At 36.3% G+C, this 27,795-nt stretch overlaps 1 protein-coding gene across 14 annotated transcripts in view; it reads left to right on the top strand.

The window, feature by feature from the left end:
* The window catches only part of LOC149554565 (uncharacterized), a 227,159-nt gene that overhangs the window by 181,629 nt on the left and 17,735 nt on the right, over nt 1–27,795 (top strand). For 4 of the 14 annotated variants that reach the window (XM_089828615.1, XM_089828617.1, XM_089828618.1 and 1 more), the window contains exons 14-17: nt 111–319; nt 418–741; nt 1,010–1,666; nt 19,074–19,247. In XM_089828615.1, the coding sequence (XP_089684741.1) occupies nt 111–319; nt 418–741; nt 1,010–1,666; nt 19,074–19,247 (1,364 nt within the window). Of the gene's footprint in view, nt 1–86; nt 320–417; nt 742–1,009; nt 1,667–19,073; nt 19,248–20,566; nt 21,228–27,795 lie in introns of those variants that run through there. The other 10 variants (XM_089828610.1, XM_089828612.1, XM_089828613.1 and 7 more) reach the window with 5 other exon arrangements.

Below are 27,795 nucleotides of genomic sequence, written 5' to 3'. Positions count from 1 at the left end.
TTGCAATAATTGTTTTAAAGCATAATGGATTAGTACAAGTCTATTCCTGTCAAAAGCTAAGTAAGTTGGTCATGTGCTGATATCAGCTGATTTTGCAAGCGTAATGACAGATCAACAAGGAATGCATCATGGATTGTCTGCTGAGAATTCAGCTACAGATATTAATGTATCAGCTATGGATGGAGGTGATATTGTACGAAATGATAACATTGGCAATGTTGCTGTCTCTGGCAGCAATGAAATGGCATATATTGCAAATGCTGTATTGCAGCAGATGATGGGAACCTACGGTAGATCTGGTAGAGACAATCAACAACAGGTATTGGAAGAAAAATGATTTGATTTTGGTAGACAAAAGTATGATATTGTCATCCTAGCATTTTCCTTCCTCTGTGTAATGTTTTCCTTACTGTCCAGTCTGATCAACAGCAGTCAAATGCCAGCCCGTCATCTAGGAATGAGTCGACTTCTATGCCAAATGAGCCAAAGTCACATGTGAAGCAATTTGAGGACAAACAGGATTCAAGCCAATTGGAAAATACAATCATGGAAATGGGATCAGGTGTGAGGTCCACAGATATTGATATGCAGGAATATGATTTGACTTCTACATCGGGCAAAGAAATTGCTTCAACTAGCTGTACTAATTCTCAAAGTAAAACAGTTCAACCAAAATCTGATTCACCCAAAACAGTACCTGTAGGGTTAGGTCTTGGGGGACTCCAGCCTCCACCTTCTAAGGTAATATGAAATTCAATAATCCTAAATAATTTATCCTAGGTTGCTGATCATTAATGTAAGTAGTTAATGACTCTTCATTTAGATTGTATGTGAGCAATTTATCTGGATGTATGATTTATGTCCAGAGTAATTTCGATAGGTGATCTACATTCTACATGAAATCTTTGAACTTGCTAAATATTTCCCCCCTATGTATTTTTTTATTTGAGCTCATCATTCTTGTATTTCTTGCAAGTTAGCTAATGGTTAACATCGTGAATTTTCTCAGAAGCGTGCTAAACCACCCCGCAAATTACCAGAAAATAGTGATGCAGCACCCCCAGTCAATCAAGATAGAGAGTTGTCTATTGAAGGGGGACATAAAGTCCAACAAGACCATTTTGCCAACAGTGCCTCAAATGATCACAGAACACATGAAAATGCTTCATCAGAGCAATTGTCTGGTGGGCTTACACAAATGTTTGGAAGTATGGCTTCTGGAGGGCGCACTGGTAGTGGAAGAGTTGACATTGGGAATATCATGTCTCAACTTCTCCGCACTCCAGCTGTGAATAATATTTTAAGAGGAGTGGCAGAACAGACAGGTACAGTTGCTCCAGGGGAATTAAGTAACATCATAGAACAGGTTACACAAAGCCCGGTTCTTAGAAACACAATGCAACAAATGACAGAGCGGCTTGGAGAACACAGCGAAGAAATAGAAAATGCTTTTTCAGGAATGGTTGGAAGAGAAGGTGGCATTGATTTCTCAAGAGTTATGCAACAGATGATGCCTATCATGTCTCAAGTACTTGGCAGTGCTTCAGGCGGTACATCTTTTGGACTTGGTTCTGATGCACAATTAAGAGGTTCTGATGCACAATTAAGAGCTTCAAATTCAGAGGCTTCGACTGAAGATGATCATGCAGCTAATCAAAATCCTCAGGTTTGTTATTTCTCTCTATTTCTAATTATAACACATCAAATTTGAATGACAAAATAACATCGATAGATACTTATTGTCATGGTTTAATCAAACATTTCTACATTGAAAAGAACTGTGTTTATATATATTAATATAAGTTACCGATTTGAGTTTGAAAATGTGGTATGCAGATGCGTGAATTGTTTTGGGGGCTTTTGGGTGCCTTTATATATGTGTGTGTGTATATACACCAAAAATGTAGAAATTAACAATTTAGCAATACTTGTTTTAAAATTTAATAGATTGTCATGTTACCAATTTGGCTACATCATGAAATGAAAGGCACTTACGTTAATCTTTTGCCACTTGTCATAGAAATCAGATTCTGACAACTGGTTGGGTGTCAGCTATTATGTCATGATTTCGAGTCCATTTTCCCATACTTGTCTATGTTCAATGCACCAAAAAACTGCTCAACTATTCTCTTTTTCTATTTCAACAGATGTGAATCAAATAAAATCAAAGTAACACACAGAGAGCAACAAGAAATCAGTAATGATGGTAGCTCTGAAGTTTGAGGAGAGTTTAAGCTAGAGCAAAGAACACCATCTTAAGCATTTCTCCACATTCCTTGACAATAATGCCAAAATCGCCATTATAGACTTGGAAAAGAGTTCCATAGAGGATGTGGAAAAGGTGTGTAAAGAGTGGGGTTTCTTCAACCTTATCAATCATGGCTTTTCAGATCATCTTCTACACCGCCTCAAATCCGCCACAGAAAATTTCTTCTCGTTGCTTCTCAAAGAAAAGAGACGAGTAGCCAGGGATGCTCAAAACCCCTGTGCTTACTTTGATTCGGAGCTCCCAAACAATCCATGTGCATCGACAGGCTTTTGATGTGCATCAGCTCTCGCATCAGCTTCTGGTTGCATCCTGTTAAGGAAATTAGATCAGTTGTAATACCTTTATTCACATTAACATATACTTGACTTGCAGAATATTATTTCACAATAGTGATATTACTGTCTTATAGTTATTCCCTAAATGTATGTATCTGATGACCATATTTTGTTATAACTTAGATTCCTCGATATTGAAAAATTCTTAGTTATTGATATACGGCTGGATATCCCTCCTGTTAATTTCTCTGTTTCAAGTGCAGCAAATAACTTCCATATATATAATATGTAGGTTCATGTCTCATGTAGAGACATGTCTCTACGTGGCTAAAGCCACATAGGACATGTCCTACATGGCACAAGCCCTCTTATAACCAAAATAGTCATTCACAAATTTATTAGGGGTTTCACAAGCATTGAGGGCTTTTGCCCAAAATGAACGTTCTAGTCATAAAGCTTGATTTTGAACATTACATAGTTTGTATAAACATCCATCATGAGCTCCTATAGTACATGCATTCTTGATATTTGAGTTCTTAGGCCAGGTAAGAACTTTCCCATGCAAGAAGGTGATTTGATACCCTTTGTCTTCAAGGGCTGAGATGGATACTATATGGTTGTTTAAAATTAAGCATGCATCTGATGGCAGCATTGAAAAGTACAAAGCCAAATTTGTACACGGGGTTTTTCACAGAAAGAAGGCATTGATTATGAAGAAACATTTGTGCCAGTTGCTAGATATACTTCAGTTAGAACCAAAGTAACGAGAATCAAAATCGGATCGAAATCGGCAGGGCCGAATCGAATCGTGAATTGGCCATGAATCGCCCATGAATCAGCAAATTTGAAAAAACCCTTAAATTTAGAGATTTTAACAATTTAAAACTTATTTCATGCACCCTTTATTGAATATAACTCAAACACACTATAACATCATTAAATAGAAGTTAAAACTTAACATACATAAACATGGAACGTAAAATCCATCACATACGTAACTATGTTATGTACTAGCTTATACATATATATGCCGAGAGATATCCTTCTCGAGGAGCCTATTTTCATAATCCCATAATTTTCATCATCGCATATTTATGTGAGTCTAAGAGGCATGAGGAAATGATTTGAGGTTCTTGATCTGCCTCATTTTTACTTCCATTTCCTCTGTATAATTTTCACGATTTTAATTATAATTATATTTAGTCTATTTCTATTTTATTTTTTTGATGTGTAAATGAATGTCAAATTTTTTTCAAAATGGAAAATGTTTACATTGAAGATTGCTGCCATTGTAGAAAGCCTCTCGGCTTAAAAATGTAAATTGTAGGCTAGCTGAAGTAAAGAGAAATCAAACGATCATAATGATTCAAATCATAGAATGTATGTAAGGTGAAGATCCATAAGACATCAAATTATAAATGTATGTAAGAATCTAAGATGAAGATCCATGAAAGTTTGAAACATATGTCTATCAGTGATTCAATATCAATATCTATAAACAAAATTAAAAAAAAGGCTCCAGCTCAAACCTCATCATCATCCTCATCATCATCCTCAAGCGTGGCCATAGCCTTAGCCTCTGAGTATCCAGTCTGCCTACTGGAAAGGCGTCTAAGGTAGGTCCTAAAGGACTATCGAGCCATATCCCCCGCATGTAAGATGGGCTCACGAACAACATCTCTAGGGCATGGGCTCACGAAGGTTGTAATGAACAAAGACAAGATCATTTAACCTCTGCACAGTCAACCTATTTCTCCTCTTCGAGTGGATGTGCTCGAACATGGACCAACTGCGCTCACATCTAGAAGCGCTGCTTGGCTGACTCAAAATACAAATGGCAATTTTTTGAAGTTTTGGGGTTGTGGCCCTAAACATTTGCCACCATCTATCTGAAATAAGGGAAAACAAAAACAATTAGTCTCATTCACAACTCTAAAATTACATAATCAACAATTAAAATTTAAAATGCACAATTTATAACTATAAGTCATAAACTTTAAGTTTAGATTTATGAACATTGAATATATTATTTAATTTTTACTTGGCTGTATTGTTGCCCGAGCATCTATGGCCATCCTGCCAGAGAAAAGTGGCCCTTCTTTATTATTGAACTTGTCGAGCTCGATGATTGTAGCTACGCTATCCTCATCACTACTCAATCTTTGGATCATTGTATATAAGCCGGCGAGAACCTCCTCATCCGCCTTGAAGTCAGGACGGAAATGAAATGCCGGATTCAAAAAGTAAACTGTTGCATGGATGGGTCGATGGAGCTGATTCTGCCATCTCCTATCAATGATATCCCAAATAGGGCCATACTTCTCTTGCACTCCTGCATACTGGGCTCTAATGGCCTCCTTGGCCCTATCCATGCCCTCATATATGTAGCCCATAGAAGGCTTCTCCCCATTAGCAGTTTGTAGGAGAGATACAAGGGGCTCAGTGACCTACATATAAAGTAAAACGAAAATTCGAGTCAAAACTTAAATATAAAATAATATAACTTAAAGTAAAACTAAATCATTAAACAATTAAATATTAAATAGTAAATACTAAATAGTAAATTGTAAAATACTAAATGTTAAATTGCAATAAATTTACCTTAAGGATTTCTCTAGCAGGTTTCCAAAAACCATCATCATCAAATATTGAATCCACCACATCTACCCTTGCAGTGGTCGTAGCATAGGAAGATGAAATCCACTCTTGCCCAACAAACATGCTCCTAAGATCGTCCATTGATGTCAACAAGGACTGCAGTGTGATGAAATTCGAGGCAAACTTCGTGATGCCTGGACAAGCTAACTCCTTGCCTCCTGTGTACTTCCTCATTGTGGTAAGGACAAATGAATGATTATAAATAAACTTGCATATGTTTTTTGCCCTTTCGACACATTACTTGACCCACTTATGCTTGCCAATTTCCTCGAACATGAGGTCAATGCAGTGTGCCACACAAGGGGATCAAAATATGGTGGGGTGCCTCTCCATCAAAAGTTTACCTACAACAATTTTAAGTTAATTAGAAATTCAAATTTCAAACATGTTAGAACTTAGGAAACTTAGAATTAGAAAAAGTTCAAAATTCAAATAAATTTATTTTCAAAACTTGAAAAGTTAAAAGTTTACCTGCAACAACATAATTTGCTGCAATATCTGTCACCGCTTGCACCATATGTTGTTCCCCCACCTTTGCTATGAATTCCTCAATAAACTCACATAAGTATGTGGCGTTTTTTACATGAGCGGAAGCATCAATGGATTTGAGAAACATGGTATATCTTACAAAATAATGAATTATAATGGATCATCAACAAATTAGCAATCAACAAATCAAAATTTGAAATAGTCAATCACGATTCATCATTATGTATGTAGGAAAGTAGAATGATCAATCATCTCCACAAGATACAAGAAAATTGAGAAGTGTTCTATTCCTCCTATCTGTCCAACCATCAGTCATAATGGTGCAACCTTTTTTGATCCACTCTTTACGGTTCTCTTCAAGCTCAACCCTCATATCCTCTACCATATCACCCAAGAGGTATCCACTCAACTTAGCCTCAGTTGGGGCTTTAAACTCTGGACCACAAATAGCAACTGCATCTATCATGTTTTGCCAGTAAGGAGCCCTGTCACAAATAGATAATGATTAGAAATTTAGATGTCAAAGACTCAAATCATTATTTAAGCTTGTAGAGCGAATCTATGATTAGTCAATGAATCATAAAACAAGTAGATATAATTAAAGTTTTACTTTTACTTTTAAGTTTAACCTTAAAGAAAACAAAGAAAAAAGAATTAGTTACTTGGCTGCAACAAATGGAATGTTGCAAAAGTACCAAAATTTGCAAATCTCTTTTCTGGCAGCATCATGAATCTCCTTGTTCAAACCCATGCCCTCAAGTGTGGGTTGGGAGCCAGGAGTAGTGCGGGGTACAAAGTAACCATCCATTCTGTTTTTCCGCACTCTAGGCTGAAATAGGTTGGAGCTGGACTCAGTCTTAGTATAAGACCGACTAGCACTAGCATTCGCATGAGCACTAGAACTAGGACGAAAAGTAGGCTTGGAAGAACCCTCTCCAACACAACCTATGGATGCGGAAGCTGATATAGATGTAGATGCGGCTACAGGAGCATGGGAGCCAATACCCTTTAACCCTTCAACTTGCATTTTCTTATTCAATTTGTCTTCAATTTTTTCTAATACCACTAAGCAAGTGCGTTTTGCCTCAGCAGTTTGCTGAGTGCAAATTGTAACATCATGTCCAGGTATAGCAGCAATGTGGTATTTCAATCTATAAATACCTACAAAATTTATTTTTTCTTTACAAAATATACATTTTGTTTGAAATTTGGTTCTTCTAGGAAACTCTTCGTTATATTTCCAACATTCAATTTTTCCCCCCATTTTGGAAAATGAAAGCAAAGGGCTGCTACAATAAAAAAATTCATGTAAAATATCAAAGTTTGAAACTAATAAACAAAAACTACAAAACAACAAACCCTAGTTTGCAATTTAGTAAAACAAAAAAAATTTCAAGATTTGTAAATGAAAACTAAAAAAATTTAACAAAAAATGCATAATACACTAACATGCAAAAAAAAATCAGCACTTACCTCTTGCAAATGAGTTGAGGAGTGTTGATATTGACTCCTTAATGCTTCTAATGTAGTTTATGGCCTCCTCAGATGGACTTCTAATCTCTTTGGTGCTCTTCTTTCTTGTCGGTTGGAAACCTGTGGTTTTTCTTTTCTCTTCTTCTCTTTCAGTTTTCCTCTCTTCTACACATGCTTAACAATTAGAAGGCTCTTTAGGGTTAAAACAAAGAGGAAAGGCTAAAAAGAAAAGAATAAAAATATTTATTTAAAAAAAATAAAATCAATGCAACTTTATGGGCTGCCGTGGCTGATTCACGAGGAAGATTAAGGCGATTTCCAAAAAATCGCCAATTACGATTCACGATTCACAAAAACTCGGCTTGGTTGAACCGACTTGTAGAATCGGTGATTCCGACGATTTTTGGGTGATTTTCGAAATTATGGGTAGAACCATCTTGGCTATTGCAGCGTCCAAGGGATGGAAGGTTCATCAAATGGATGTCAAAACAACATTTCTAAATGGCAAAATTGAAGAAGTATATATCGAGCAACTAGAAGGATTCAACACTCATGACAACAAAACTCACATTTGTAAATTAAAGAAAGCTCTACATGGTTTCAAACAGGCTCCCAGAGCGTAGTATGAAAGGATAGACAACTATCTAATGAAGTTAGGATATTCTAAAAATTAAGCTGATCTTAACTTATACTTCAAAATAGATGGTGATGATATGATTATTCTTGTGTTATATGTTGATGATTTGTTAATAACAGGTGAAGAACAGCTCATTAAGAAATGCAAACAAGAACTCACATTAGAGTTTGAAATGAAAGATTTAGATCTTCTTCACTACTTTCTTGGATTGGAAGTCTAGCAACAGGATAACTACATTTTTCTAAATCAAGGAAAATATGCAGTCAATGTTTTAACAAAATTTGGAATGATGGAATGTAAACCAACTTCTACTCCTATGGAAGTCAATCTACACAAGTTGAAGGATGATATGATCAAATATGAACCTACAGATTCTACTTACTACAGGCAGATGATTGTATCTTTAATGTATTTGGTGAATACTCATCCGGACATATGCTATGCTACTAACACTCTGAGCTAGTTTATGTGTGCACCAAAGAAGATACATCGACATGCTGCTAAATACATTTTGAGATATCTAAAAGGTACTATTGGCATGGGAATCAAATATGATAAAGTCAACATTGAACTTCATTGATATTCTGATTCCAATTGGGCAGGCAATCCTACTGAACGTAAGAGTACTTCTGGATGTTGCTTCAGTCTAGGATCTGGAATGGTTTCTTGGTTTAGCAGAAAACAGTCTTTAGTTGCATTAATTTCTACCGAAGTAGAATACATGGCATCTTCCTTGGGTGCTAGAGAAGCCGAATGGCTACAGAAGTTGTTAGTAGATTTGTTCAAAAGACTTTTGAAGCCCACTGTGATTCATTGTGATAATCAAAGTTGCATCAAGCTTTCAGCTAATCCAATTTTTCACAATCGTTCCAAACATATTGAAATTCCTTACCACTACATTAGAGATATGGTGGATCAAGGAATCATTAAACTGGAGTACATTAGTACTAATGAGCAAACAATAGATATCTTTACTAAGCCTTTTGTTGAAGTGAAGTTGAAATACTTTAGAGAAAAACTTGGTATGATTAAATTGTAATATTGAATATTGAATTTAAGTTTTCAATTCATGTGAGTTTATGCTTCTATTGTTGTTTAGTCACATCAGATATGTAATGAAAGGTGATGATCTTTCATGGACATATATATTTAGAAAGTAATCATTTGTAAGGTGACGATTTTGCAAATAACAGGCCTGTTATCATGGACATCTCTAGATATTGTTTCGAACAATTAGAGATCATAGATAACGAATCCATTATGATTACTCTAGAGTAAGAATATCTATCATTTCTACTATAATAGTTTTGTCTATCAGATATGACTAAAACTTACACTCCCCTCTCAAGATTGTTTGCCCTCAAACAACTGCAATCATGCAATCACGATACCTGGGCCCCATGTCAACATCATGAATAATGCTCTGACAACTCGTTGCTCTACTGTGATATGAACGAAGGACTGAGGACTGCAAAGCCATTCACTGTCTTCCCCAAATAACAATACATCAAGCGTGCTAATGTTAGGATCCCAAACCATATGGTCATGACCATCATATATGATGAGATAGAAATATACCAAGGAGCTATGTATATCACAATGGATGGTGACAACCTGACCTATATTGTTGATGTAAGAAATACGCTGCTCAATACTTGAAATCAACACCATAGGCACCTCAAATACCATATTGTCGTCATCAATCTAGAGAGCCCCTAAGTACATAGGTGCTATGAGTAAAGTAAGAATGAGGTTGAAAAACCATCCCCTATGATCAAAACATAACTCTCATCAATCATCCACCAAGGTCCATTCAATGGCTGATGTATGAAATCCATCCAACTCATATATAGGTTGGAATCTGGAACCATATATGGGCTGATCAAAGGATGAGTGACTGTAGTCAATTCGCCACACCAATCTTGTGACCAAGATTCACTGTTAGGAATTGTATCTGGATCCAAAATTCTAAAGTCAAGATTATCCTCTTCATGAAAATAAAAAAGAGCTCCCTCATTTATCTCAAAAACAAGATTATTGGAAGTCCAATCAGCATCTACTTCAAACAAGGGGTTGTCTACAAGCTGAATGCGATCTGAAATTTTGGCACTTAGTCTTTTGGGACAACTATCCAATTTATAAGTTTGTTGAATGCTCACAAGTTCATTAACTACTTCGTGGAAAAACTCCTGCCTCTGTTTACTCTCATTCTTCCTAGTATGATTTGTGACCTTTACCTGATTTTTTGCTTCATGAAGAGCAATATGTGTATCATCCAATGCCTCATGAGCATACTTAAGTTCATTGTTGAGCTCCATAATCTCATTCTTTCCTTTTCTCAACCGATCAACATATTTTCCAGCAACCTTAAGACTATAATCCCTGTTGGAAAGCAAACATAAATAATCTGATCTCATGGATTCAAGGGCTGTTTTGATTACCTGCACATCAGCAACAAGCAAATCTCCTTACACTCCTTTTGAGCCTTCCTATGGAGATCCTCAATCATCCTATGAGTGCTGTCATAATGGACCAAAGATGTCACAACCATGTCTTCACTAACGTTTAGCTGATTTTTTAAGGCATGCATCTCATTATTATCATGTTGACACAACTCATCGTCTTGTAGTGTCATCTTGGACTGTTCCTCTAAGTTAATCATGTAATCCCTCTAAGTTTTCAACAATCAGCTGTAAAACTTTCCTCAACAAATCATCGTTATAGGCTGCTATAGGGGCTGTTATTCGCATAATCTAGCTGAGGCATGAAGCAATTGCAAGCCTCACATCATTAAGTGGATGTTCCATGAACTTGGGCTGGACCAAGGTTTCCATTGTAGGCTGCAAGGCCCAATTTAGGAGCCTACAATCTGCCTGCTCAACTTTGATCAAATACATTTCTATCACCTCCAACTTCTGAAGAATGGCATTTAATGAAGTCATGGAGTCTAATTCCAACCCAGCCATGTACAACTAGTTTCCCACTTCCATTTCCTTCGGTAAGTCTTTTAGTTGTTCACCATTAAAGGTCTCATTAAATTCTAAAGAAAACACTTTGTTTTTTAGATTTTCCATGGACTGAAATTGAGTAAGTACAAAGTATAGTGACTGACTTGTACAATTTGTGAACTCCAAACTGAAGCGAATATGTTAATCTATTCACCTTCTCCAAATGTGTTCTCTTTACCAATTTAATGGACTGCCTGTGCTGCTCTTTGCTGGTTTGTTAATTTTGCTAGTAATTAGACATTAATCAGATTGTCATAGACACTGCAATAAGTTCGGCACAACTCCTTCACTGAGTCATTAGTGATAATCTAGGCATGCATTCACACTGCAAGAGACTGCACAAAAATTCTAACGTCTTCCTTCTTGTCTAACTGAATATTTGTTTACTATCCCTGTACAATTGTCTATGCCTTCTATCTCAAAACTACAATTCTGCAATCCATATTTGACAATGAATAGTTTTTCTACTTGTATAATAATGTCTTATAAGGCCTATTTGATTAGTTGCAAGTACTCCCGGTGGAGTCATAAGAATAATATAATTCCCTCTAATAATACTTGTTATAAACTCCAATATCGAGTAAAACACATGGCAGACTCTGCAAGGGGGCGATTTTGCTTACGCAGATTTGCAACAAAAGAGACAGGCTAGAGAAATCACATCAGACTGACTAGGAGTTTTATGTGGGTCCCTTAGGCTTATGGCCTCGTGGACGTCATTAAAAATCATTCATTCATTCTCCAGAAATTTCAATTTAGTCTTAAAAATTGTATACCCTGTCTCCTTCAGCCATATGCGGCAATCTGGGACTCTGGAGTTACAATTATCAAACAGATTTGTATTTCTCTCTCGAAAGCTGAAATGACTTTTCTGGGGCCCAATTTAGCATCTGTCAAACTTCATGATAACGAATCTTCTTCTTTTGGCAAAAATTCTATGATGATGATTCCTGCAACTTCTAAAAATTCCTCCTAACATCTATACTTCCTCGCTGTAAGAAAAATCCTTGCACTAAATGCACCTGGAATTGATGTTTCATTAACTCCCAATCATCAATTACTGTTCTTTTGTCCCAAAACTAACAAGAACAATCGTAGATGCTCAACCAATCAAGGAGCTTTGTTACAATGTTGTGTGATGCTTACAATCGACTAAGCACAAAGTTTTCAACATTGACTCTGCTCTATCCTTAAAGAATATTTGCTGCGATTCTTCAGAATAGTCTCCAAAGTTTGTGTTTGATGTTGTTAACAGGTAACGACAACCTTTTGGTCACCTCAATGATGATATTGACACCTTGGAAAAGATTCAACTACTGGCCATTAAGTCAGTAGCGGCAATTCTCAAAACTTATTCCAAAATTGTCACAATGTTGCGAATTCTCACATCCGGTTTACTTACGTTACCAATTATTATCTCGATTCCTTCTGCTCTACAAATACCATATCTATGTTATCCTATCAACCCTAAAGTTGCAGAACATCAACTCTAGTTCAAGAGTCTTCCTGATTGGTACTTAGAATTATGTTATGACACCATTATCTATCGTTCGAATGCAAACACTTGAACTCTCTAGCACTCCAGATGTCTTTCTGAATGCAGTCTTGACCAAAATCAATCATGTATATTATGCCTAAAATGCAAAATACACCATGGTCATGAATGACAATGGAATGATTTCTAAACATCTTCCACTTCGCCAAGCATGAGAAACGAAGAGTCACATGGAAATGAAATGAACCAATTCATCTTCTTCCATTGATTTAGGTTCGATGTATGACTCTCATCTATAGTCTCTTAAAAAAGAAACGATATTCTTCATGGAATGCAAGTGGTTGCCTTCAAGAAAAATATATGCGGAATGAAGGCAAGGTTCTTGGCAAAAAACAAAATATTTACCTTCCTACTGATATCAATTACTAATATTCAATATTTCTTCTTTATTCATCAACTGAAACGGCTCGCAGATATGTGCTCTCCATTACACGGCAATTAAACTCAACCATTTGTTAACTTAATCCTTCGTCATATCTTTGTCTTCCAACCTTATTCCTGCAGCTATATCAGCTTTAACACGACCATTTCCTCTTTTACGATTGATTACTGCCAACACTAAGTGGAGATGTTGTCTCAACATCTGAAATGTTCCTACGGCAATAATGAACTCAATCAGGAATGAGTTTTGGTCTCGCCACAAAATCCCAGATAATCTCAATTCGAATACACTGTCGTCGCATGGCTCTGATAGGTAGTATTCATTCACAAAGTATACTCCACAATGTATTACTGGCTTGTATACATTGTCCGGACCTTAGAAAACAAATCAATTTATTAAGCTTCAAGTACTAATTGCTCGGAAGTGTGTTTTAATTCCACAACACTATCAAAATTGAACTTCCACGTTGTTAATGTCCCAACATTAACTAATGACACATATTTTTGTGTTCTCCAATGCCAAAAATAGCTCGTCACAGAACTTCCTATAAATTTTTCCCTGATTAAAATTTTTCAGGCTAGCTACTGTAATAAATTTTTCTGAGGATTTTCTGAATAAACCTCATAGGCTGGCAGGAAAACTAGGCTCTGATACCACTGTAATATCCTGAATGGATATTCAACTAGTTTTTCTCACAAACAGATTTCAGCACCAATAGATGACTCATGCAAACCAAACCAGTAATACAAACCAGCAAATAAATCGATAAATGCTCATTAAAATACCTCCAATGTTATTGCATTATACATCAGCAATACAATAACTAGAGATCAAAACCCAATCATAAACACAACAATACTAGTCAGATTGGAAACATATTAGAAAAACCTGTAAAACCCAGCATGAACTTTTTCTAGAATCCATTGCAGTGATGAACCGGGGCTATGTCCAATCCACCAACAATGCCTTGAAGGTTTGTATCCTTAGGTCTGAATTGGAAGATGTAAACTCTCCCAATGTTTCTCCAAGAGAAACTCGAGTTCTCCAAAAACAAAGCAATAATTCAAGTATAAAGAAATGAGCTTCTTCTCTGCCTTTTAAAGACCCAACTTGTGACACTTCAGCTTTTGTATTCTTGTTCTTGTCCCTCATGCCAACTCATCTCTTATTCACTCTCCTTTAACTAAAAATCGACTTAATAATTTTGTATTAAGTCCTTAGAGGCCATATATTGGATTGGCCTATCAATTTTTAATGTCCCAAAAAAAGGGGACATTACAATACCAATTTAGCTTGTGAACAAATGGAAAGTTAGACCGATGGCCCTTTCGCTACGAAGATTGTGGAAAGTAGTTTAATGGAAGTTATTGCTATTCCATTAGCTGTTCTATGTCTAGAATTGATTCAGGAGTGTGCAAATAGAAATGTTGTTAGAACCTAGTGTATTAGAAAGAATGATGGCCAAATTTTATTTCCTATTGATAGGAAAACTATTAATTCTATGTTCAAAATACTTGAGAAGGTGTTTTCTGAATTTACTCATGCCCAATCCATTGTTGAGTTTAATGAATGTGTTGACAAATATTGAAGTGCTATCGCAGAGAAACTGCTTGTTGAAATTTTGGAAAGAAGGTTCTCGACTGCCAAAAATCGTCACCAAGGATCATATGAAGCCCTACATCCACAATTTAATGGTGTTGCTACATAGAGTAAAGGGTTCTTCACAAGCCTATTTATTTTCCGAATGGACATACTTTTTTATTCAGGTCATTTTAGAAGGCAAACAACGTTTGGATTGGGGTGAAGTTGTAGTAGATTCCATGAGAGAACAACTCAAAATGGCTCACTTGAATGGAAGGGATTTCTTTATGACTTTATATGTTATGTACTATTTAGCGTGCACTAAGGAATTAACAGGAATCTCCCATGAACTTGGACTAAAAATATCACCAATTATGAGTACTATCCCATGATACAAGGGTTTAGGGCTTTGGAAGATTATAGATAGGTACATGATGTGTTTATGAGAGCCTATGTTTTGAGTTGGCGGAACTCCCAAATAAAAGGATGACAAAAGAAGCCCAAAAATTGGTGCAATTGTACCAAAGCTTCTAAGACGGGGGACAGAAGGGCCTTGATTTGGGGATGGCAGGGGGATGACGGCGGGGGATGGGATGTGGTGGTGGGGGAAGCAGGGGTGTATATACTATACATATGGTACTTAAAATGCTAGGTATGAAAAGATTTATTACAATTATACAATATAAGATATAAAGATGTAAACAACTTAAACATTGAACATTGCATTGAAGTTTTGAACTGGAACATCATGATTCATGATCAAATGACAAGCAACGAACATTGAACATCAACAAATGAAATAGTGTCAAATTATATAATTTTAAATTTATAATATATATTAGTCTTCAGATATAGAAATGCAAATGTGAATAAAAATAAAGAATAGAAGGCTTTTGAACAAAGGAGGGGGAAGGAATGGGCCCCACATCCCATTATAACAAAAATAGAACCAAAAAAATATTAAAATAATGCCTTATTTTAATTTTTTTTTAATGTCCCCCATCTTGATGCTGCAAGAGACGTCTTGGCGTCCCCCCTCGTGTCCCCCCGCACCCACAGGGGACACGGAGACGTCTCACCGTCTCTAGCGGAGGTGGCGCTTTGAGTGGCGCCGCTCGAGACATTGTCCCCTCGTCTCGAGTGCAGCCTCGATTTGGTGGGGGGACACGTCCTCGTGTTACACTGATTTATATTTAGCTCTATGACAACTATTGTGTTATTTTATGAGAGGATATTTATCAGACATTATAATTGTCAAGTAGATGACATATATCTCTACTGTGAAGGTTGTATTTGTTTGAAGAAAATAATAAAAGCACTGTAATTTTGCAGGCTAGGTTGTCACCCTTAGATAGAGGGTTTTTCTAGGATAAAGTCTTTTGTGTTTGAGTGCCTTTGTATTTTTCATTTCATTATTTTGTAAGTTGGTTTGATTTTGGTTAAATTTTTCAACACGACCCTAGGTAATGTGAAAGTATGTGGCACCGTGTTGGAACTCAAGGGGGTTAAACATGCAATATGTATCCATTGTTTTAGATGAATGGAATGATTCTAAAAATCGTACCTTGATTAATGTCAAAGCAGTGTTTGCAATGTTTTGAAAGTTGAGATTGTGAGGGGTAATTTATTGTTGGTATTCTTGTCTCTGCCATTGAGATAGTGGGAACTAGGCACATTGTTTAAGTCATAGCAGACAAATCAAAGAATTATAGTGTTGTTGGCTTGTTGGTTGAAGAACAATATCATCATATCATTTGCTTATCATGTGCGGTCTACGCACTCAATCTTGTGCTTCAAAAGATTAGGAATAAAATTGGATCAAAGAGGAGGAAGAAGAAGAAGAGAGTTTTTGCGTCTAAAAGGTGTATGAAGAGGTTGATGACATACAAATGTTCATCACCAACTACCACATCTCAAGAATGTTTTAAATCATTTTCAAGATTGGAGCTATTGAGAGTAAGGGGAGTAATTAATTCAAAATTTTTAGTAACTTACATTTTCCGACTTCATAATTTTCATAATTTGATTGTGTAGTGTGTATTCTTCTTTAAAGTTTGTCTTTAATCATTGGATTTAATTTCTATTATAGATTGCAAAGACCCATTTTACATCTAACACATCATCTTGAGACTTGTGAAAGTTGAAAGTGGCATTTTGGAATATGGCGCTCAGCCAAAATTATTCTGCACCAAAGTTCAGAAGCACTTTGAAGGTAACAAAAAATAACCAAAGGACATTAGATGACTCATGGTGTGTTCTTGTGGAGTATCTCCTTAGTTTCATTGAGCCAATTATGAGCATTATTCACTACGTTAACATGGGTAGTCTTCGCATTGGAGAGGTGTATGATGGCAGGTAATGCTTTAGAAGATGAAGTGCATGATAAATGCAAACGAGCTAGATCTTGACAAGACTTCTTCAAGCAATTGCACGCAATTGTCGAAGAAAAATGGAACGAGATGACTACTTTATTGCATCTTCTTGCTTATGCATTGACTTCAAATTATTATAGAAATTGATATCTTGATATGCAAGGCTGCCCTGCATCATATAGAAATTCAAAAGTGTCTGAAAGGTACAAGACAACATTCCTTAGACTCTTCCCTGAAGATGATGTGTGGGAATTGATAACAAATGAGTTCATAGATTTTGCAAATGCAAATGGTCTGAGTGTTGACAAGGTATATCATAGGTTTAAGAAGAATGCTTATAGCTGGTGGTAGCTCCATGTTCGATGCTTTCAAAACTTGCAACCCCTAGCAATCAAAATGTTATCACAAATAAATTAATAATTTTAACGATTAATGATTTTTTTAATCAGGAGTGAGTTCTATATATAATTTACTTCATCTTCGTAGGTTGCTAGTAATTTTATAACTTCAATTGTTTACTTTGTCTTGTCTTCATAGGTTGCTCGTAATGTTATAACTTAAATTGTGTACTTTGTCTTATCTTTATGGGTTGCTAGTTAATTTGTAATGGGAAGAAATAGGAGCACATATTCTTTCTTCCACTTAGTAAAGAGAAATAGATTACAATCCAAAGGAGCGGAGAAGTTAGTATATGTGTATTCCAACATATGTTTCCTTCCACACAAGGAAAATGAATACAAAGAATGAGTTGAAGATGTGGGATATAGATCAAGAGCATACAAACATGAATGCTTCTACTTAGCCGCTTGCGGCATTTGAGGAATGTGAGAACACTGTTTGCGTAAGTACAAGTGAAAGTGGCACTGTCATGGCCTTGCTTGTGGTTCATCTAATGCCAATGATGATGATTTAAAATTTAAATAATTCATTTGATGATTTAAAACTTAAAACTAAAGTTCCAATTGTTGAAACAATGATTTTTGAACTCAATATTATTATTTTAATATTTTGATATTGAACTTGAAGTATATGGTTCTATGATTACAAATTGATAATGTTTTTGTTGTTTATATGATACTATGTGACATTCTAATCTCAGTTCATGCTTCTAAGTCTGGGGGTGGGTTCACTCTGCACACACCCAGAGCATGGTCCAGATGACCCAGGTATGCCCTGGGGATATCCATACTTGCCATTCCAGAAAAAAGGATGAAGACGATGTTAGAAAATAAATAGAATTTTTTTTTCTAAAGATTCTCAAAGAACTACTGTATGGGGTGGTATACATTACACTACTAGTCCTCTGCAATAAATCTGCCCCTTTTGTCATCTGGTTATTTGTGCCTGCATAGTGAATGCTTTTGCCTTTTCCTGCTGTTGGGCAGCCACATAATATTGACATGCCTCATACATTTTTTGCCTTGGTCTTTTTATCAGCACACAGCAACTAACAGTGTTGCATTGGAATGGAAGAAGTCGTCAATGCAATTGAAATGTCTTAATTTATGGATGCAACTAGTCAATGTTTTAGAGTGCTACTTTTATGTCTGCTAATTGCTCAAGGAATGCAATACATTTTTTATCTTTTAATTTTAAGCAGTTCATTAGTGTTTAAATTGCAGGAAAACAGGTCTGTAAAATTGTGGATGTTGGTCATCCACAAGCTCAATTATAGCCCAAATTTCTTTATCCTCTAGAAAGCAAACAAAGTTTGGCACAGCTTTTTTTTAACATATTGATCTTGTACAGCTGGGCACAGCCTTCTGACCTGTTGACAATCTTGTACTCAACTTGCATCGTTGTCTGGAAGTACTGAAATACTTCGAAACGGGAGTTTATGAACTTTGATGTTTTGACTTCAGAGTAAATGAATTACTTATAACTTTGCTACATTACTTAAAGTTGTAATTCTTCTTCATATATTTATGGATTGTTTAATCATTAGCTTTGCTTCTTGTGATAATGCAATCTTTAGTGTTACAATAGATCCTGGTCGTAGTAACATTGGGCAATTTGAGTCTTCCACATGTGATCTTAAACAGTGTAAATTGTGATGCTGATTTCTTTGCATTTGAGTAATAAGCAACTGCATTTTCATTGTAAGGTAGTGAAAATCGTCCAATATACCATTTCTTTTGTGGTAGAAAATTACCTGTATAGGAAACTAAATAAAAGAACTGGACTTTCCTCATGTTCAATTCATTTTCTTTATTGATATTGTGAATATTGGTTTAGCTAGATATATGACACCAAGCAAAGGAAATATGATTTTTTAATTTGTTTTATCTATTCCATGTACTGTGAATGTTGCCTTATAAATGCATGGTTATTTGAAAGGAGTATTAAAAGTAGGACGTTTTTGTTTGTGTGCCAGATTAATTTGGAGCCAGCCGTCCAGAAACTTGAAAATCATGATCCACCTCAAGAGGTGTTTAGATCAATGGTTGAGAACGCTATGACACTCTACAGGGAAAATGATGGCTCGCATAATGGAGTAAACACTTCTGAGGTTCTCCATCAGTTATCCAATACTGAAGACCTTGCTAATGTAAGTAATATTGAAGTCAAATTCTTGGGTACTCAATTCATAATATTATTGCGACTGACTTGGTTTCCAATGTCAACGCTTGATAGGTTGTTATGGTAAAAGCACTAATACAAATTTGGGCAAAGAGAGTAATTGCTGTTTTTCTGTTCTTTTACTTCTTCGCACTGTAATTTGCTCTTTTAGTACAGCACAAAACAAAATAGTAGGATATGCTCAACCTCTTTACAAACTGAAAAGGGAAGTTTCTTTTTAAAACAAAACAAAAGCCTTAGACAATAATGGTACGACCTCTAGCTTTTTATGATATGTACTATATGATTTTTAGGGTTTCTAACATACACCACAAACAAAACTGCTAATTATTTTCTTATTTTTTTAGTTCTCAAGCATGCAATATCATCCCCTGATTTTAGTTTTGGCAATCGTTTACCAAATTGCAACATGCTCTTGCACAAATTTCATTTGCTGGCATAATGACAATTATAGTTTTTATTACTTGGCAAAAACTAAACATCCATGAATGTATAATGAACAATCGATAAGATATATAGGATATCAGTAAGTTCTGATGGATCTTTCACTGAACTAGCCAAGATGGATCACCATCAAAGCTAGTGAATATTGATAAGGGTTTCTGTCCACAATCAAATGTTGGAAGAACTTCCCTGTTCACTCCATTAATTGCAGACTCTGAATGGGAGAAAAGAAAGCCACAACTCTAATAAATACAGTTTGGAGGGAAGTAGGGCATTTTAATTCAAATGTTTTATTTTTACTCAACAATGGCCTTATAATGTTTTAAAACAACTCAAGCCCCCATATCTCCTAGGCACCCAATTTGGGGAACAAAAAACACTTTACAATTTAGACTAAGTTAACACATTTGTATGCTGAGCCCAAAATTTGGTAGTTGATTTGTTCAAAATTTATATGCAGTTCAGATTCATTACAATTTCGCCTTTTCTCAGTGTACTTCGTTGCCAAATCGATCAGCAGGAACCTGTTCGATTTTTTAATGACTTACAGCAAATTTGGAAGTTTCAGTTCGAATCCAGAATGAATGCACAGCAATTTCAGAGTGACTTTTCTGTCATCGGGTCAAGTTGACTTTTAATAAAGTTCTGTTCTTATCTTCTCTTATCTTATCTTATAAAGCTTTGGCTGGTGATTTTTATAGTTTTTTAACTGTGTTTTGGGGCCATAGAAGCATTTTTTTCCTGTTTTCGGGCCACACAAGAATACAATCCTTAATAGTACATATTCAAGACGCTGCTTTTTTTCTGTCCAAGTCATTTCAACATTGTTTCGTCTCTTAGCAGTCATTTTAGCAGGTCAAATACAACGCTTGTTGCAGACTCCAGACTCAGGGAAACAGGACACTCGGACAACACTATCAAAGTATTCAGATTTGGAATCTTTTAATATGTGGTCAAATGGCCATCTGTGATAGCTGTTGTCCAGTATTCCCATGTTACACTACCTCTACATATTCTGTGCTGCATAGCTTTGTGTCGTATTATTCAATCATATTACAAAGAAGCATATATTTTCCATGGCATCTGATCATTAGCAAACTGGCAGATGGATAGGTTCTAAGTTGTTCAATGCTGCTGTAATGCTTTCAAGGATTCATCAACAACCCATTGGAACAATTGAGAGAACCAACCTTAGAGAAGTTATCAACAGTATTACAATAGTATTTGACCACATTTATTCAAATATCCCAAATGTGAATACTTGATAGCAATACATTGTTTGAACTGCATTGTTAATTGTTGTATTTCTGGGATCGCTGCAAATGTACTAAGCACTGACATAATATGTGGTATGTGTTTTTCCAAATGGCAGTGTCCTGGTTGTATTTGTATGAGGAATAAACCAAGAGAAGAGACATGTCCCGTCATTGGACATGTCTATTCATCAACATAATTAATATAATGTAATGACAATCTTATATATATATTGATATTTCTTTGATCTCACATGTTTATTCTACTAAAGCTACCAAAACATCAACATTAATATATGTGGTGGTGTATTTTGCTAAGTTGCTTCAATATTAGCATAGTGTTTTATGAACATATGAGCATATTTTTACATATATACATAGTTACACCACCCTGGAGGATGGGGGGATGACGGAACGGGGGAACAAGTTTTTGGGACGAGGGGACAGAGGGGCCTTAATTTGGGGATGGTGGGGGATAGGAAGGCGTGTGTATATATATAAATATGGTACTTCAAATGCTTGTTATGAAAATATGTATTGCAATAAGAGATATAAAGATGTAAAAGAGTAAATACTTGAACATTGGATGGAATTGGAACATCGAACATTGAACATAAATAGTCGAATCAGCAAATAGTCAACATCGGGACATCCCCCATCCTCGGTGGAGGTGTTGGAATCTGGTGGAGGTTGCAAAAGAAATTGCAATAGGGCACCTCGGAAATCCTTTTATCTAAGCCCAAGAGTGGGTGCTTATCCTCTTGGCCCCATGTGGCTGGCACATTGGACATCCATCATGGGGTGGCCTACTTAGATGATGATCTTGTGTTTGCTTCACTTTCTTGCATTTTCTCCTTATCTCAACAAGATTGCTTGCTGGGTTATAGATAGATTAATGATTTAGAATATGTATTTCACATTATCACAACAATTATTGATTTTCCTATTTCATTGACTGTATTGTAGAATATAAGGTATTACAGGTTATATACTTTCAGTCTGCTGTTGCAATTCAGGAAGATGTGACTTGATGTTGTTTCCTTCCTTGAATGCTGATTGCTGCTCTCTTGCATGAGTGCTATTGCTGAATGATTCAATCTATATATTTGATTGCTGAAGATTGTTTTGTTCTCTTACGAGGATTGATCTCAATTCAGTTGATTTCCTTGATTGCCCGACTAATGATATCTTTTGAACTGATCTTGTCGTTATGAGCACTGATTGCCGATTTCAATTGTTTTTCTTTCCTTTCAGCCAATGCGATTTCCTTATTTTATACCCTCATTGGTGGTTGGGTTGTGACCCTTCGGTTTGAAGAGATATGACGCTTTTAGCGCTGCTCTCCTTTCCAACATTATGTATGTATCAATTAATTATTTCAAGGCTGCTGACTGGGACGAGTCTAATTGTGATTGAATAGCACTTAAGAAAGAAAGTTCGACCAGTGTTTAGGATTGTCGACCTGTATCTGGCAAGTGTTAGATTGCTTTCAAGGATCTGGTCTTGAAGAGTCTAATTTTGTGTTTCTATTTAACAATCTGCTGCTGTTATGATGGGGGCATGACACTGACCACCACCTGCACCTTAAATTTTTCTCGGTATACAGTTCCACAGAAAGTGAAGATAGTATGGTCATTGAAAAATCCAAGTTAGTTTTCTTTTACACATCCCACAACTTCATGTCCACTTATCTTGTTTGTAAGGAGGCTCAAACAATTCAACTCCTCTATCTTATTGTCAATTTGTTGTGTTTCACTGAGTGAATGGAGAGTATGTACTCCAATTGGCTTTAGATGAAGAGGAATTAGCAACCTATTGAGGAAAAGTGAGAGTTATAAGATTGTAAATCAAAATTTAAGTTTGAAATAAATAAGTTCGTTATTAAAAAATGAAAAACAATTCAAAAATAAGTAGGAGATATATTCCACAAGTCAAGTTGTGATATTTTATTAGGATTCAGCATTGTAGTTGTTGAGTCAAACTCATTGACCCATGTTTTGTGATTAGTGGTTCACAAGAATCCATTTCTCATGAGAATGAATGGAATACTAATATACAAATTAAGTAGACAAATGAGTGACTATTGGGCTCCTCTAAATGGGTGGTTCGGAAAGATGCAATAGGTATGTGTTGATATTCTGTCATATGTGGCATTTAGTGTTATTTTTCTTTTCCAGGTTTGGGCAGCTATGTTGAAGGGGATGTTTTGGAGCCCAAAAGCTATATCTTTTTACATTTTAAGATGGAAAATTAAACGATGGGATGTTTGGGATGGAGTCTTTGGGTGCTAAGTTTGGTGCATAGGACCTCTTTACAACTCTAGAATAATTGTTTGGCTGTGGAAATAAAGTGGAACAATTGAATATAGAGTAATTATACAGGAACAAGGACGTGTGGAGTATAACAAGGCTGTTCACTGGTACATATGTGCTGCTATGTTGGAGGCAAAGTGCGATAAATTTTAATCTTGTTTTAAAGAAAATGTATTCTTAATGGTGGATTTTTTTTTAAGTCTTCTTCTGGGGACCCTCTTTTTGCGCAAAATAACAATTCCCATGTTACAATTTATTTACAAATACTATCTTAGTCCATAATTGCAATTCAATCTAGAGAAAATTTTGGCCAATTAATATAAAGGATCTATGGTCTTACACAAATAATTTGTATGGAAAAACATAATTATCCTAAATGCATTGAAACCAATTTTTAGCATATTTACAACAGCTAATCTGTAATGTTGTAATGTCCCTTTTTTGGACTAATGTCCCCGGAGGCTAAAAAGGGAAGAAATAAAGGTGAAAAAATATATTAGATTAATTACTTATAAGGTTATTAAAAATAAAATATTAAAAAGTAACCTTATATTTAATTAATTTAATATTAAAGTGACTAAAGTAATAAAATATCAAAAAGTCACTTAAAAGAATAAAGTAATAGATTATTCTAAAGTTTCTTGAAGTTACTTATGAATTCTTTATAAGGAGCCTTTGGGGGGGCATTTGGGACATCTTGAGTTGCATATTCTTCTATTGTGCTGAGAGCCTTAGTGCTTGCATACTTGCCTGAGGGTTTGAAGACTCTAAGGTGCCAATTTCGGTTGTGAGATATCAACCCTAGTTGGGAGTGGAGGAATTGGTAATCAGCCAATTCATTTGTGATTAATTGGGAGATAATATTCAGTGATTTTTGTTCAGTCCGTGCATCTAATTTTTGACATCAAATGGCAAAGAGAAAAGTTTTAGTTTTCGCAGCGGTTCCGAAAAAGCAAAGCAAAAAAGCAGAGCTGAAAAAGCAGTTTGAAAAAGAAGATCTGAAAAAGCAATCCGAAAAAGCAAAGCGAAAAAGTAGAGTCGAAAAAGCAGATCCGGAAAAGCAGTCCGAAAAAACAAATCCGAAAAAAGAAAAGCCAAAAAGCATGTCATCTCTGCTACCTACTTATTCCAGGTTCTTTTGGTATTTATATTTGGCAATTGTAGATGGATACATTTGACAAGTAATATATGTCTTTTTGTTACCAAAGTATTCAGTCATTGTGAACATTGAAGTATTGAAGGGAAATCAACTTAATTCAGTGGTTTAGTTTGTATGCCAAATGTTTGTAAAAACGTCTCATTGCATAGTCATTCATAGGATGCATGCCAAGTGTTTGTGAAAATACCTCTTGGCTGTAGGTGTGCATTTTACATCAGAATTTTATGTACTTGCATTTGGAAAATAATAAAAAGAAGTTGCATATCACTTTGATTTCCAATTAGTTATTTTGCAATCATTTGTATTCATCAATATCATTGGCATTAAAAAATCATAGCAAAACAACAAACATCAGCAAACTGAGGCTGCAAGGGAAGTGTTTGACAAAATTCCTAAGGCAGAAAAACAGGGATAAAACTTCAAAAATTGTCAAGGCACTTTACAATGGTATCAGAGCGGTTTCCTGCCAGCCTAATTGGGTTATTTCAGATTGAATTCAGTTATCAGTATGGCTTTAACAGGAGACAAGGATTTGGAAGAAAGAGTGCACAATGTAAAGAAGAAATTAGATTGTCCATTTCAGCGAACAGAGGACCTTCTAAGAACTTTGGAGGAGTTGGAAACTTATTTAGACAAGTTTGATCAGTCAAGACCCGATGCTATGCAAACAACTTTATCTCCAGCATTTGGTTCGTTGGTTAAGCGTCGATTATTGAGACATCATGATGAGGTAATAAGACTTACAACTCTCTGTTGCATTAGTGAAATCATGAGGATAATAGCTGGCCTTAATTCTTATGACGATCAGATTATGAGAGAGGTACTTCATGCCATGGTAAAAAGTTTCGAAAAGTTGGACAACATCTGGGACCCTTATTTCACAAAGAGGGCAAGATTACTTGAAGTATTTGCAAGGTGTAGATTTGAAAATATTATGTTGGCAATAGGTTGTATTGGTGACATTAGCAGGATGTTTAATACATTTTGGAATATTATGGACGAGTTTCATCCCAATAGGGTATTGGCATCGATGCACTCCATCATGTTTACAATCCTGTTTGAGGAGGATGAAATTTCTAATCTTTTGGCAGAAGACTTATGGTATGTTTGGACAAAAGAGAGGAATTTGTCACCTATGGCATGTAGGTGGTTAAAGAGCCTGATTGATAGGCCTAAGGATCGTATCTTCCCTATGACAAGCAGAAACTTGTATGAGGAGTTTAACATACATGCGGATTTGATACAGGGAGACATTAGCACATCTTCAGGCAATGGTTTATCTGCATCATCTTCACAGGCAGAAGGGGTTATAGATGTTGTGCAGGTTGAGCCAGTTGCATCAGAAGGTGATATCACAGGCCCATCGGATTGCGTGATTGACACAGATAGTGATTCCAGTATAGTTGGGTTGGATGAAGTTACAACAGTTGAGGATACTATCATGTTTGAGGATAGTATAGTTGTTCAGAAAGTGAGCATTCAGGACTTTGTAGAAAATGAGTATCAGGCACAGTTTGATGCTTCTTCACATGAGATAGAGGCTAGTAGCTCTTCACTTGGTTTGGCAAGCCAGCTGAAGACAAGGGACAAGGATATTGTCGCAGCTTTATCTCATCATGACAGGATGCATGGATTGATTAAGAATCACATTTGGATGATTCAACTGTAGGAGAGATAGAAAGGAGTCACAACAGGTTCTTCTTGTGATGACTTACAACAGATCAAGGAAGGCATGGAGGCAATGAAGGTAAGTTACATACACCTACTTTTAGATCTCGATCATCTCCTTAATCTTGCAAGAATCTATTTAGATGCATTGAAGAAGAAGGAGGAGGAGGTAGACCAGCTTTCTCATGAGCTGGAGGATATTCAGAATTCCTTGGTATGTACTTAGTTGGTTCTCCAGGATTCTGAGAGACATGTGGACAAGCTTTGTCTTGAGGTGAGCTCAGTTCGGGAGTTAGCGCGTATAGCAGGGACTCAGTTTCCTTTTACAGTCAGGTCACATGTTGATGATGAAATGAGTATGTCTAGCATTCACACTCTGGATTCAGAGATTGTAGACAGGTGCGTGAAGTCAGTTGGTATTGATCACATAACTCAGGTGAGAAGTTTACTTGAATTGCCAGTTGGTTTCCATACATGGATTAGATGTTGGGATCCTTATCTTTGTACTTGGGATCGTTTTGACCTGAGATATCTATCATTCTTTGGTAGTAGTATCTGTTGCACCATCATGGACTTGATTAGTAGTTTGCTAGGTGTAGTTCTCATCCATGCCAGCAGCTTGTTTGATGCTGGAATTAGTTTTTACACACCTGTGTTGGGCATTGTTCATGTATCCAGTCGACCATTCTTGTTGGAATGGGTTGATGATCTCTCAGATATGACAAAATTTACAGAAGAGTCCTAGGATTTAGTTATTACAGATGACACCTAGGGGGATGTTGTGGACAGTTTTGAGGACTTAGTCTCCTCAGTTGTTACTTTTGATACGGAGGTTTTTGATGTCGATGCTTCAGTCGCTCCGTTTGATGATACGAGTTCAGCAGTTGGTCTGCAAAATTTGGATGACAGTATTGCAGATGATAGTTATTCTGAGGTTACTCCTTTGGACAGTGTACCAGGGGTAGAGTATAGGAGTTCGACTAGTCAGCACAATCATGTGTCTAGTCAGCTGAGAGTTGGCGAGCAAGACATTTCTATTGCTTGTGAGCATTTCGATGCTGCTCGTCAGTTGTTAGTAGTTTATGGATGGGGTTCTCCTACTAGTGATGAGCAGGGAGGCAGTTATCTTTCCCACTCTTTATGGGAGGCGATCCGAATTCTGAGACAAAATTATATGCAGTTGGTAGTCGACAAAGATTATCTTACAGCATATGACGCATATGACGCATTACAGCATATGACGCATTATTGGTCAAGGAAGATGAGTTGAGTGAGCTTACTCAGCAGTTCGAGGTGACTTTTGAGTTTCTTGAGAGTACACAGTTGGCTTTCGAGGAGTCACAGTTTCATTTAGCTGAGGTGACCATGGAGTTAGAACGACTTTAGTCTTTACCAGATTTTGTATAGTCATAGACCGTGGTGTCTGGTGATCCGAGGATGTCCATGGTCGAGGTTAATAGAGGCAGTGGAGATGAGGATATATTTGTCCACGACACTAGTATTGGCATATTTGGTTCGTTTGCACTGGAGGCAGGGTTAGCTGAGTTGGGTGCTGCAGCTGAGCATTGTGGTATGTTTGACTTGGAGGACACAGAGACTAGTGATGTTGTTGATTCTACGCCCTTGGCTATATCATCCTCTGACTTAGCTGATGATCAGTCACAGTTGATCATATCACAT

The sequence above is a fragment of the Cupressus sempervirens genome, chromosome 5 (assembly GCF_028749045.1).
Source record: "Cupressus sempervirens isolate cs-2001-9-10 chromosome 5, ASM2874904v1, whole genome shotgun sequence".
NCBI lineage: Eukaryota > Viridiplantae > Streptophyta > Pinopsida > Cupressales > Cupressaceae > Cupressus > Cupressus sempervirens.
Note: the sequence above shows the minus strand (reverse complement) of the source record. Positions and strands in the feature narration are given on the sequence as shown.